The sequence below is a fragment of the Oryzias latipes genome, chromosome 2 (assembly GCF_053564925.1).
Source record: "Oryzias latipes strain Hd-rR chromosome 2, Olatipes_Hd-rR_3.1".
In the NCBI taxonomy this organism is placed as follows: Eukaryota; Metazoa; Chordata; class Actinopteri; order Beloniformes; family Adrianichthyidae; genus Oryzias; species Oryzias latipes.
Genome location: NC_136238.1, coordinates 12924240 through 12938241, shown reverse-complemented (window position 1 = coordinate 12938241; position 14002 = coordinate 12924240). Strand labels below are relative to the sequence as shown.

Here is a 14002-nt window from a genome sequence, read left to right as displayed (position 1 = left end):
CCCTTGTTTCTGTTGTTGATGCCCCTTGGTGCGATGATTTCTCGGCTTATTGAATCCCTTTTCATACACCTGCTGCTATAGTAACGGGCCTGCTCGAATTAGCTCGTACCATCATCTCAAATCAACAGCTGATTATAGAATGTGAAGTCATGTCGGCGCTTCATGAAAGTCATCAAAGGCAAAAGTTGGCCCTTATTTCCAACTTTTACAAGTAAATAAATTCATTAATTGCTGTGTGAGGTTCGGAGCAACATCCTGGATGGACCCCCAGACTTCTGCTCGGAGCATGTGCTTCAAATTAAACCTCTTTGCGGGAAAAATCGTGCGCTTCAATCCAGATCGAAAAAGGCAAGCAAGCAACATCGTCCCAAAGAAATTCTTCGACTTCAGAGTCGAGCTTTACTGTTGACACAAGTGTTCTGCATCCCCAAAGTGATGGATGAAAAACTTTATTGAAAGCTTGCACTCTGGCTTCCAGAGTACAGCATTTGACATACCGCATTCTAGTGGCACGCAAGAGCCCAGCAGCAGCAAGGATCAGACTTTCATCTCATTTCCTTGTTCAGGCAGCATCTGTATGTCATAAGCATGCACCCGCCTGTGTAGAAACGTCTTTAATCTCCCCCCGTCTGCATTCAACATACGAGTCCTTTAGGGGAAGCCATGTGTCGTGGTGGACCTTCATACCTGTCTGAGCTCCAGAAACATGAGCTGGAATACACAGTGAGGCTACTTTACAAAAGAAATGCATGTGGTTTGTTTTAAACAACAGTTGTGAACCCTGAACTTTTTCTTAGAAGTTGTCTTCAGCTTTAAAGAAAGTCACTGCAGCTGAGTGGGTCTGACGGTTCTATGCACACAAACCTCAAGGAAACTTCTGTGCCAACGGTAGAAGAAAGGGGTGAAAGAAGTTCTATTGAGTAAAATCTTTGATTTGGAATGCAGCACAGAATAATTAGGGACGATTACAGAATGAAAATATTCATGGAGATTCTTTTCCTACGGGCATGCTGCGGGCAACGGATTGTAGCAAACGCTTAAATAATAAGCAAGGGTAAGTAAAGATGAGGTAGGTGAGATGGCAGTGTGTCCAACAGATTTAAAAATTTTTATACTCCTTCCAACTCTGCGCAGGGGGCCCATTTGTTCTGTTGCACATAGCCTGACTGTTAAAAACGAGAAAATTATACAATAGTTGTAGAGTGGGCATCCTACAGGTGTCCTACACGTACTTACGCATCACGTGCACACCCCATGCCTGCAGCATTCATGGGCCCAGTATGCACACTTTACTAGTGACTAGAGTGCAGCATAAGGGCACCGTGTGACAGCATTACCCACACATAAGTGTGTGTAACTTGCATTATTCTATTGTAAAAAAAAATAATCACAACACACTTGCCACACGCATGGCAATCGTACATTCCGTTTTCATGACATCCCTTTGATGTTGACCTTAATGGTCTCTAGGGAGCGCAAGACACGCCCGCACTTCCCTTAAAGAGCCTATATCGTACCAAATCAACTTTTTTGAGCTTTTATGTGTATTATAATGTTTATTCCTCACATAAAACAACCCCAAAGTGGTATTTTGTTCCATTCACTCATTTGAGCATTCCTTTAAAAACCTGCTCTCTGAGCACCAGCCCCCTCCCCAGTCCGTGAAATCGAGTGGGTTCTCACATTGTGACGTCACAAAGTGCGGAAACGCCCCTTCTAGGAAGACCTTGCACTTCTAGCACCGCCTCCAGGCTAACACACACACCGAATTTCTCCACGGAGCTAGCAGGGATCCTCAAAAACGCTTTCATTTATATGCACGGTTTGCACAAAGCTCTCTGCAAAATTCAAGATGTTGTTTGTTTCTGTGGGCGAAACGCAGACCTGCTGCCGAGGCTGGCTCTAGGTTGACATGAAATGGGCGACACCCACATGTAGGGAAAGGTAATATACTTCATATATATATATGGATATATTTTACATTGAAAGGCTTAAGAAGAGCATAACTAGTGGACCCCTGTCCAGATTACGACCCAGGCGCTGGGTCATGTGGACCCAGACCTGGACCCGAACTTGACGCAAAACTAATACGATGGGCGTCTCTTTTTTAATTGGTGCAGCTCTTGTTGTTGGTGCAGCCAGCACATTCTAGCTCCAGACTCGTCATGTATGGACGTATTTTCCGGGCCCCCTCCTCATCACTTTTTGACGTTTTGGTGTTCCCAACTCGTCGTTTTTCTACGTGCGTTCCCATTAAATCCGGGGTTCCCAACCCCCGGACCATTAACAACTACCTGTACGCAGTCCGCCATCAGAAAATTTTGGAAAACCACCAGATTCTGTTCATTGCTGGTCATTCCTTGGAGCGCTAGCTAAGTTACAACCCCAAAGCTAAAAGTTAACAAGATCCAAGCAGACGTGTTCGTAAGTTTCTTTGGGGAGACAAGAGCCAGTTAGGAAACTGAAGAAGAGCCTTCAACTTCAAAGAAAAATAAAGCTGCTATTTACAGACCAAACCACGAGTCTCCCTCAACGTTTAGTGAAATGAAGAAATGGGGAATAAAAGTGAGCGAAGAAGCAAACATGCTCATGGAGAGAAGTTTGACCAGCTGGTCCGTGCCAATTAACAGTGTTAGTCTCCACAAGAAGAGATGAGGAAACAGAAAAGAGGTACAAGGCAGATTTAGCATTCAAGCTAAATTAACAAGAAGCAATCCTGCTTAAACATTTTCCACAGAATGCAATAACTAGCCAGACAGTCCTCCTTTCCCCTCCAACACCATCAAACCCACAAACGGCTGAAAAAGTCGAGCGCATCAATCGACATCCTCCAACAAATTAGCAGCATAAGTCAACGCGACAAGTTGGTCTAAACTATCAGCTTTGAATTGTACTGTTGCAATGAATTCAGAACGATGCCGTAAATCTACCATCCTCCTGATGTTGTTGTTTTTCTGCCCCACAGGTGGCAGTCGCAGATGAAGGGGTAAGTCCTCCGGGCTCCCAGCCTAAACTCATATTTGCCATTGTTTGTCGTCACGGTCTAACTCTTCTGTTCCTGTTTTTGAAGTGTCCAACGGTTCAGAGCCTGTGCAAATGTGAGAAAGGCGAGAGGGGACCTGCCGGCCCTGCTGTGAGTATTTGCCCCCACAGTCTGGAGGTTTTAATGTCCCCCAAACAGCTTTTTTGTATTGGTCTAATGTTACTTCCGATCATCCTTTTTCACAACTTTAACTACCCTACTTTGGTAGCTTTGGCCTATTTGCAAGAACTTGCCTCTATTGGGTCATATAAACTCAAATTCATCGCTGAAAGACAAACCACCTCATTTGAGTTGAAAAATGCCTCTGCAGCTCTCAGAACTGTGGGGTTCAAGGCGTTTTAGTCATTTCCGTCCTTTTGAAAAGCCCTGTTCCTCCGAGGCAGTGAAAGTAACGAGAATGCTTCACATTTTTCCAGTGGTTTCTTGAGAGCAGGCCTAAACGTATATTTACACATAAGGGGGCACCGTCGTGTCTGGTGTTAGACACGTCCCAGGACACATGTTCAGCAGATAAAACGTTACATGCAGGACTTTGTTTGCCTGCCAAACATGTCACGGGTCGCCCAGGCCTTTCATTGCAAAGACAAGGTCAGCACGAATCGGACAAAGTTGATCGTCTTTGAAATTTTCCTCTCCAGACGAGAGCGGAGTAATTACCCCCCACCCCCCCACCCCCACCCTGAAGCTCAGCTGTTTCACATCAGCACAGCGACACATTGACAAAAGCGAGACGTGCATAATGGAGACACAGAGAAGCTAAAACTCTGAAGATAAGAAGAGGCACAGTCTCGGTTTAAAAAACAGATGCTGGTTTGTCTAAGCTCGCATGCAAACGGCTTTCAGCGCCTCTGACTCATCTGCTATCAGACAAGGAAGAGCCCAAAAACAAACTTTAAATTTGAAAATAATTGTGTTGTTTGGCTTTTTATTTGGACACGAAAGAATTATCAATGCAAAACTTTAGGTAAAAAGTCAAATGGAAAGGGTTTTTCGGATTTCGTGTTTTTGCCACGACGTCATCATTTCAACTTTTATTGCATTGAAGGTTAAAAAAGAAAGAACACAGAGAGAAAAAAAGATGAAGAATGGGGAAAAAAAGTCAACGTAAAAATGAAAATTTTGATAGTCGCTTACCAAAATAAGACTGCATGCTTGTTTGTGCACAATTTGGAAGTCAAACATAAAATAAAATGGAGAAAAACATGGAAATGTTGATGGCACTACTAAAAAAAATACAAGCCAAATAAAAAAAACGAAAACAAGTATCACCAACTTTTTTGTTTTCTATTGTTCTGAAGCGCATGTAGACTAATTAACCTGTGTGGCTAACTCTTAGTGGCTACTTCATCAGTTGCACTTGTACGTTTTGTTTTCAAATGAGCTTCAAACTGGAAGCAACATGGTTACTGCTAAGTTGTACTTTAGTAGGATGCATCTCTTAGTGACAAACTGCAATTAAGTGCTCGGGTGAAAGACCATGTAAATAAACGTAACTGAAATCCAAAGAAGTAAAACAGAAATGGACATTTTGTAGTTTGTTTATTTATTTATTTTGGCTCAAGATAAAACTCCAATACTTAGAGACGGCCCTAAAGGGTCAGCAAATGTTGCAAAACTGAATTCCCAATGATAGAGATTCCACTAAATAACACCAGTGGGTTTTTATTTTTTAGGGTAAAAAGGGTCGCTCTGGAGATGATGGTAGTCCTGGTGCAAAAGGTCAAAAGGTGGGAGAATTTAACTAAAAACCAACAACTCTGGTGTGTTTTAAGGTTATTTCTGTTGTGTGTAAAGTCAAAATGTTTTCATAGGGTGAAAGCGGCCTTGGTGGACTTCCAGGTCGGGAAGGAGCGGAGGTGAGCTGAGAGCCAAACACTAAAACGGGCAAGCAAAAGCCTTTTTCGTGCCTCTGTGGTGATGTTCTTGGTTCTTCTGTACACGCAGGGAAAACCCGGATACAAAGGAGAAAAGGTATTGTTGAAGCCCTTTTTCCCTTCCTCCCTAAGATCTTAAAAATGAACCATAAGGTTTTGTAAATGCGTAACCCTGTGTATGGCTATAGTGCGGGTACATAAAACATTTAATTTTAAAGACCTTATTTTCATGAAGTCAGTGCTGTTATGAGAGGTAAATTATTGAAGTCTAAACTAAACTGTTCTCTTCCAGGGGGAGAGAGGAGAGTGTGGCACACCTGGAGTGAAAGGAGATAGAGTACGTTTTACCAGTATTAACATTATTAAGATTAGTTTTATTAGGATTTCTAATGTATTAGAATCGTGGCTCAATATCCATTTGGACTTTTTTTCTAGGAAATTGTGGTAGTGATGATAGTAAATACTTTTCCTTATTTTTTTAGGGTCCTGAAGGAAGTCTTGGTCCGAGAGGAAACCGTGGACTTCAGGTCTCTAACTATCAATCACACTAAAGCTGATTTTGTTTTTTCCATAAAAGTGTTGACAATTTATGGGATTTAACAGGAATTCTTATGGTTTTTAACTTTTTTTTAGGGTCTCCCTGGCCCAACTGGGGATGTGGGACCTGAAGGTCTGATGGGTAAAAAGGTAAGTCCTTATACCAGTGTTTTTCAACCTTTTCTGAGCCACGGCACACTTTAACCTTAAAAAAATCCCGCGGCACACCAGCATCCAAAAAAAAAAAAAAAAGGAGAAACTCAGTCTGTATTGATCTACAGCCCCTCCTTCCACAGTCTCACATGCATTTTTGTGATAATTGTTGCAGAAAAAGCTGGAAACTGCAGCTGTTTTTTTCTAAAAGATGCAATAAAAGTTAAGTTAGAAGATTTAAAAACAGTTTGATGTGTGTTCGTTGGTTTCAAGACGTTTAACAACAGATCTCCTTGTACGCTGTCACTCTCACAACCCAATGCATCATGGGAGATGTAGTGCAGAAAACGGCCGGCGGAGATCGCTTTTCGGAAGTGCAGAAAACGGCCGGCGGAGATCGCTTTTCGGAGCTTTATTGTTTTGTTCACTTGTTCCACGGTCTGATACCGGACTCTGTGGAAAGCTACAGCGCTAAAGACGAGCTTTAGCTGCTATTTTTGTTAGAACTGAGCGACTTTACGAGCTAAATCGGGACAAGGAAGTGAAGACTTTAACCACTTCTGATTGGTCAGACTGATGACATGTGATTAAGCTCCCCAAAAATGATTGGTGGAGACAGTTAAAGCGACGGGACTTTTCCAAAATACAGCCGGAGCTGCAGCTGAAGCGTGGTAACGTCATTCTTATCAAAATGTCTTTAATAAAATAAAATAAACGCAAAGAAAAAGTATTTTACGATCTTTTATATTCCTAACTCCTCAGTGTTTTATCAGGGCCTGTTTGGATGAACAGAGAGCTGAAATCCTGGAGATGGGAAATGTTGTTAAATCAGTTAATGAGGGCAATTTCCCACGGCACACTAGTGTGCCGTGGCACACTGGTTGAAAAACACTGCCTTTACTACATCTCCAGATAAACCCCCCATGACTATTTCACAAACATTTGAAATGCACTATCAAATCAGCTTAAAGTTTTGTATAAGAGTTGACTGCAAGTGACATGTAGGAACCTTGAATTGGCACAAACTTCAGATTAAAGGGAATTTTTACTAACATTTCTTACAAAATAAAGTAATTTTGGGCTCCTGGAATTAGAGTATTATAGTTTTTGCACTTTAGAATTACCTTTTAAAACCAGAAGAGTTTAGCACACACCATTCAGTTGGGTGGGAACAAGTACATCAAAAATGAAAGTAAAGCAAGGAAATAAAAAAAAACCCTTCTGTAAATAATCCTAAAACGTATTAGAGACCTCAAAAATAAACCTTAACTATCAGACTGGACCACTCTTAATTTTCTTCTTAAATGTCAAAGCATGCTGTTGTATGAAGAAATGCAACATGTTTGCTCTCCAAAGGTCAGTAAAACCTTTGTACTATAGAGAAACACAGTGAGAGCCTTTGTCTTAGAATCCCAGAAAGCAATAAAGAACTTTCCTGTAGAGACCAGCACCCCGAAATGACTCCCAAGAGTAGGACAAGAAAGCACCCGGGTCATAAAGCGGCAAACCATTGCAGAAAAACTGCAGGCCTCACTGAAGTTCAACAGTCAGAAAAAGACTTGACCAACAGGGATTCATGCCAAAGGTCAGTGAAAGACATCGTGGAACAAAAATCCCAAAGACTCTTATCACATTTGACAAAAAAATCTGAATTCTCCCCAAAATGTTGTACAAGTATTTTGTGGACTGATAGGACAGAAGAGGAAATGTCTTGAAAGGGAATAAAATCATAGTAACAATCAAAGACGGCAGTGGTAGAGTGATGGTATGGGTTTGACCAAGGATCATAGAGGAGAAAAAAAGTTACAAGAATAGAACAAATAAAAATTGACATGATTTTATCTAGACAGAAACGTCACCGAGATGCTGGATCACATCCTGGAAATCCATTAAAGAATTAAAAAAGAATTATTATTTTATCACAATGCGAAAAATGAACTGCAGTTACTGCAAATGTACTGTTTCATGTCTGATGATATCATTTGTTGGTCAATCTGAACCAAACATTATGTAAGAAAGGAGCCAAACAGTTTTTACAGTTCTGTACTCCGTGTCCTCAACCACAGCAATTAGCTCATGAAAACACGACCTTGTGTTTTCAATCATGGTTACATAGCTTGAGTTAGCTGAATACAACACTAACAAAACTATCATCAGTTAACTGCAGAATTCACATTTTACTCTAATTTCTAAGATCGATCTACCTCGATGGAAACTAGACGTGGACAAAATGTCCTGGAACAGAACTTGTCAATGCTTCTTCAGACTGTCTTTGTAAATACGGTACTGAAAACAAACAGGTTAATTATTTTGTCATCTATTTTTCTAGTCGTCAAGAACAAATTGCTCTTGGTGTGGTCCGTTGAGGGCCGTTCAGAGTTCAACAAGTCACATTGATGTCTGGCGCGCGCAAGACGCTGCATGCTCAGCTTCTGCACAACATCTGCACAACCAGTAGATGGATTATCAGCAAAATGTGATCATTTTGCTGATAATCCCACTTGTTTGGAAACGCACTTCTCGACATTGTCATGAGTTTCTCCTGAAATATTAGTGACGACTGCTCTGGTATGCAAGAATACACAAACCGCCGGCACGCAGGTGTCTCCCGAGGGCAAATGTAAAGAGCTGACTGTGAGAGAAAAACAGCTCATCTGCACAAATGCAAAACTAGACACTTTTCAAGGAATGCCTCTGGCTTTACAGAAAATCGTCTGATGATGGAAAAGTCCTTAGAGCTATGAACAAAGTAATCATCAGCAGTCTTAAGATTACAGGATGAATTACCGGTACAGGTATTCTTCATTGTTGTTTGTTGTGCTGTCATTAAAAAATGTAAGAAGGGGTTCACCACAATTCCTCAAAGACGCCTCTTAAAAGACTCAACTAAAGACTTCCAGGCGAGAAAACAAAAGTGAACGAGGTATCAACAGTGTTGCTGCCTGACTTCCTCAGCAACATGTTATTAAGCGTGTAAAAATGTTAGTAATGGCCTTGAGGACAAGAGGCAACAAAAACAAACAGTATGCTGTCAGGATCCATAGGACCCTCCAAGGTTTTTACAGGTTGTTTTCCCGACACGAAAAGCTTTCTTCTGTCTGCACGCTGACGTGGAGGTTTCTGCTGTGAATCTGTCCTCAAAGCTGACACGAGCGCGTGACCTCCATCACAAGCGCAGAAAGGTTTCTCTCGGCCGTTTGTGTGCGGTTCTGTGAAGCTCTTCAAGGGCCATCAGAGACTAGAGAACGAGGTTCCCAAGTGTACCTTAGCGTCTTCTGTTTAAAAGCGTGCGTTTTGAATCAATGCAAAAAAATGCGGTTCCTTGCTTTAATTGTTACTCATGGACAGTTTAGTGCACACTGACTTGTAGTCTTGATGGAGTTATATTGTACTCTTTACTTGTGCCATTGTCCACGTCAAACCACGTCAAAGTAGCTTATAGGGATTAAAGTTTTAAACGGCGGTACTTAATCCGCAGGGCAGATGGAACAGTCATCACTTTTTAGAATTCGGGTTTTTGAACGCGCTTTTAGCATTCGGTGTTCACACTGGACTGTCGCTACTTGATACTAGCGCATAAACTTGCAGTTGGAAGAGGTTTGGTGCAAAATATCAAAATGGTCTCTTCTTCTTTCCCTTTCGGCTTTTCCCATCACGGGTCGCCACAGCGAAACGATCTCTTTCGAAGATGAGACGCATGGTTAACTTGGCATTGTTTTTCGCCGGATGCCCTTACTGACGCAACCCTCTCAATTTAACCGGGCTTGGGACCGGCACAGAAGCAGAGAAGGGAATAGGGAGCAGCCCGGATTCGAACCCTGGTTTCACGGACGGAAGGCGCCGCAAACCAGCACGTGCTAAACTGGGTCCATAATATTAAAATGGTCTAAATTGCATAAATTATGCTTCAGGCTTTTTCTTTCACATCTTTATTCCGATTTACAGTATGTCTGATTCAGTGTCAAACGACAATTGTTAACTTCTCCTTCACAATCACTTTTCAAATGGTCGACACTTCAGTCAACGAAAAAGTACCCTATTCATACGTCCCTGCCAAATCCAAGTCCCTGATCGGTCACAGTACAACTGGCGTGACTTTTGACGCATGTTCAATTGCCATGCATTTTGTGCATAGAAACTTGCTTAGCGCCACGTGAACGGGTAAGCCCAAAACCTGCACACACGCACATTTACATAGATGATTCATTGAAAGTGGTTGCTTAAATGTGGTGGTGTTATGCGGTGTGAACGTAGCATCATAGTGTCCCCTGCTGGGGGAACTGTAATGTACTTTAACTAAGAAAAAGACACTTTTTTTTTACAATTTATCCTTTAGTTGATTTGCAATTTAAAAAATATGATTTAATATTTTCTTAAAATGTTATATTACAGTGACTTTACATGTAAGATAGCCGGCATAGTGATAATAATCGCTCCAGCTCCAGACTGGGATAGACTGTCCAGGGTCTACCCGCCTTTGCCCAACAGAATCTGGGACGAGCTCCAGAAACCCCGCTGCTCTAAAGGGGATACAGCGGGTTGAGAAAATGGATGGAAGTTCAGGAGAAGAACGGTCGGATCCATCCACCATTCTGGATGTGTGTTCTACCTGCTGTCAATGAAAACGTCACGTGCCCAAAGCTGAGGCCCTGATTGGTTGACACGACGCGGTGACCTTGCCAGAGTTCAGATTTTTAACAGTGGCCCCCCCACAGGACGCCACTTAAGTCAGGACCTTATATTGCGTCTGTACCATTGGTGAAACATGGAAACAGGCTGCAGCTTAACCCTAACCCGTAATCCTAAACTTAACCCTTCCTCTGGATCCGTGTGACCAAGAAAAAAGTTCATTTGGAAAATCATCTGCGAATAGTCACTTTATTTATGGCATTTCATTTTTATTTAATATGAAATGACTTTTATTAATTTAGTTCTGAGCCACAGCCAGTGCCGCTTCCTGGTAAAATGTAGCCTAAATTATAATGTAATGCAAAAGGTTTTTAATGGGATTATTAAAGTTCTTTTTCAGGTGTAATTTTCTTATACGCCAGGGTCTGGTACACAAATTCATTTTGTCATTTTGCATATTTTAAAAAAATAAGATCCAGCTCCGCTCAGCACCAATGGCCGGCCCCACGTAGAGGAGAATTTGTAAACAGTGGCTTCAGATAAACATGAAATATGGCTTTAACATATTAGCATAACAATCAGCACTTATTTTACTGTATAAATGACCTCATTTTTCAGAAAATATTTAGTGTTACAAACTTGATTTGACCACAAGTTTCAGGACTCTGAAGACTAAATGCTTAATATTAATCTTCATCTGTTTAGGAGGAGAAACCAACAGTTGTTAGATTGGTAATGATCACTTTCAAGGACATTTAGGGGTAAAAATGGGGTTTAGTTCTGTCTCTGGCAGAGCTAAAGATCAAATCTATGACTTAATAACTGTTGTTGGAAAACCTGAAGTGTTAGGTCAAGTCAATGTAAGAAGCTGATCAAAAGCCTTAAGATTTGAGAAGGTGAAAGGGGAAAAAAAAAGTTACAGATATAAAAAGCCGACTGATCAGACTTATTCTGAGAATAGCTTACAGTAAATATCACATGCTTCACGAAGCTGACATTTAAATGCTTTGGATCAAATCCATCTAACACTGGCATAAATAACATCACAAATGTCACGTACCTCTACACTGATGATCAGGTGACTGTACATACGAACACTTATTTGTTAGCTACGATCTACTGCCGCTGTGACATTTCAGAGCCTCTGAAGTGCCTCATCTGTTATTACCTTGTCAGCTTATTTGTCTGTTCCCACTTTTTAAGCCTCTTCTCCCGTGTTATACCTGCCAATTCCACCACAAGCACACACTTCCCACCAAGTGCTCGCCTCCTAATTATTTTGGAAGAATGTTCATGTTAATGGTCTGGCTGTCACCCTATATCACCTGAATAGCAGGCTAATGTCTGCCTCTAAGCATTGTCCTAACTTGCTGGAAAGGGCAAGGGGGGAAAAATTGTCGGTATGTACCTACCAGCACTTCCACACCCCTCTCAGCCTTCCTATGTGCCCCCCTGCTGAACACAAAGGCTGCGATTTACAGCTTTAGAGGGGAAAAAAGCGGTGATTTGCACAAATTAAGTCTGAGCTAAAGGGATCCACTTGGAAACAGCTGATTTGAACCAATCAGGTCGGAAGGTCTTTATCTCTAGCAACTGCTACACTGTTTATCAAAGGCACATCTTTGATCAGACATCCCTGTCTTTTCATTTTATAGGGGGAAAGGGGACTTCCTGGGCCATCTGGAATCCAAGGAGAGACGGGGATTGGTCTTCCGGGGCCCAAGGTAAAGTTGTTGACACTACTGTTTTGGAAAAGCATAAAACATAATAACCTGCTTTCTTGTCGCCCTTCATCGGAACATTCCTTGCTTTCGCCAGGGTGATGTTGGTTTCCAGGGGCAACCAGGGCCTCCAGGTCCTCCAGGAATTGGTGAATCTGGACCACCGGTGAGTTGGAGAGCACAGACCAACCAACATCAGTTTAGGTTCCATGAGAAGCCATGTAACTAGGGTCCATTCATGGACCTTAGACTCATTGAAGCTGTTTAATGCTTGAATGCAAGTTTATGTAGTAATTATTGTTTTGTCTTTTTGTTTTGTTTGGGTAAGGTTTATTTTGGTGGCGATCTCTTGGGCTACCAAAGCAGTTGTGTGATACCAATAAAGTCCGATGCTGTGATACCAGTGCATTCACAACCCATGAAGTGGGGAGATGACACCAATGACTGAATTTAAAGGCACTGTGTCGCTCATTTATGATTAAGAAAGGAGGGCAATTACTTTTCAACAAATAACAAATAAGGTTTAGGTGCTTTCTTTGAGTAAATACAATTGTGTCAAAAATATTTTTGTACAAACTTAGTTTTTGAAAATATTCTTTTTTTTCTCAATGTTCTGAGCAATGCAAGAATGACAACTATGCCAAACAAATAATAGAAGGGTGTCAATACTTTTCACAGCATTTGCTGACTAGGATTTCAAGCTATTTTAAAAAATGAAATAAAACTAATTGATTACTTGAATTGGGGTTTTTATCCTTTTTTTGTTGTAAAATTTAGGGACCTCAAGGACCTCAGGGAGCTCCAGGGGAGAGAGGACAAATAGGGGAAGGTCTACCTGGGCCGAAGGTGAGTCTGTGTATTTTGTTTGAAGTGCTGTTAACAGATTTCCTTTAGAGAATAATAACACTTAATTTTCGACGTATCGTCTATATTCACACTGCTGGAGCAAAATTCATATGAATTTGATTTCTAAAGCACATTTCATGTAAAGAAAACAGCTCAAGGTGCTGTACATAAAAACAAACAAGAATGCAAAAACACTAATCCCGACTCGTGCAATAAAATAATTCAATAAGCCCCTCATAATAAAAATACACAAAAACAAACCCAAGAAAAAGAGAGAGCACATCTTAATGATCCCTGTAGGATATGAAAACCTTGATGTCCGTTCGGAGAAAGAAGCCAGAACACTTCGACACTTAAGGGAAGATTGTGAGAAATGTGTTTCTGCTTTTTCTCAAACTCACACCTGCTCAAGAATTCATGACAGTGGTTACCACACGTAGAAAGTTGGGACTCTTTTCTGATCGCAGACTTCTTAGTTGTTGCTAACTTGTTCAGGTTTACAGTTTAAATGAGATTATCACAGTGGGTGTGCTGTTGGTGGTACATTTCCTCCAGCAGTTTGCAGACATCACCCTCCCACACACAAAATAACTGTCACAACTCATTTGAAACGTTGTTTGATCAGACTTAACCTAAGCTAATTTCTCAATCTACTCGAGCCGAAGAGAAAAGTAACTACCGGTAACTGACTCTGCATGGTATAATAGTACCTCATGAACCTATGAAAATGTTTAAAGATAAAAATAATAAACGTAAAATACAGTTTTTTGAATAATTTTAATATTTCTTGCTTGTATGATAAAATTGCATTTCAAAAAGGCCAAATAATATAACAAATTACTAATATAAAGGATAGTACTTCATGAATTCCACTGTATAATCTGAATAATGTTAAAAAGGCCTAAATGATGAATAAAAGAAACTAAAATGGTGCAAAATCTAAATTTGCTGACACCAAATCTTAAATAAAATAGGAATTGACCAAAAAAAAAAGGTAAAATAATTTGACAGCACAAATTCTATTTAAATTGAAATCCCTACACCTGCGGCTTCTCCCTATCTCTACATTTATGGTGTTTTAAAATTCTGATGTTTCTACGGCTTAATGATGTCATCAATAGTCACCGGTGAGCTAAGTTGGCGTGTAGCTGCCAGCGCTCAGAAAATGCATAACATCGGTTTTGTAACTTTCTAAAGTC

At 40.9% G+C, this 14002-nt stretch overlaps 1 protein-coding gene across 3 annotated transcripts in view; it reads left to right on the top strand.

Moving 5' to 3' along the window:
• LOC101170823 (uncharacterized) overlaps positions 1-14002 on the top strand; it is a 45617-nt gene that overhangs the window by 6395 nt on the left and 25220 nt on the right. For all 3 annotated transcript variants that reach the window (XM_078932731.1, XM_023965383.2, XM_023965380.2), the window contains 11 exons: positions 2966-2986; positions 3071-3133; positions 4717-4770; positions 4855-4899; positions 4988-5014; positions 5210-5254; positions 5400-5444; positions 5551-5604; positions 11892-11960; positions 12055-12123; positions 12735-12803. In XM_078932731.1, the coding sequence (XP_078788857.1) occupies positions 2966-2986; positions 3071-3133; positions 4717-4770; positions 4855-4899; positions 4988-5014; positions 5210-5254; positions 5400-5444; positions 5551-5604; positions 11892-11960; positions 12055-12123; positions 12735-12803 (561 nt within the window). The remainder of the gene's footprint in view (positions 1-2965; positions 2987-3070; positions 3134-4716; positions 4771-4854; positions 4900-4987; positions 5015-5209; positions 5255-5399; positions 5445-5550; positions 5605-11891; positions 11961-12054; positions 12124-12734; positions 12804-14002) is intronic.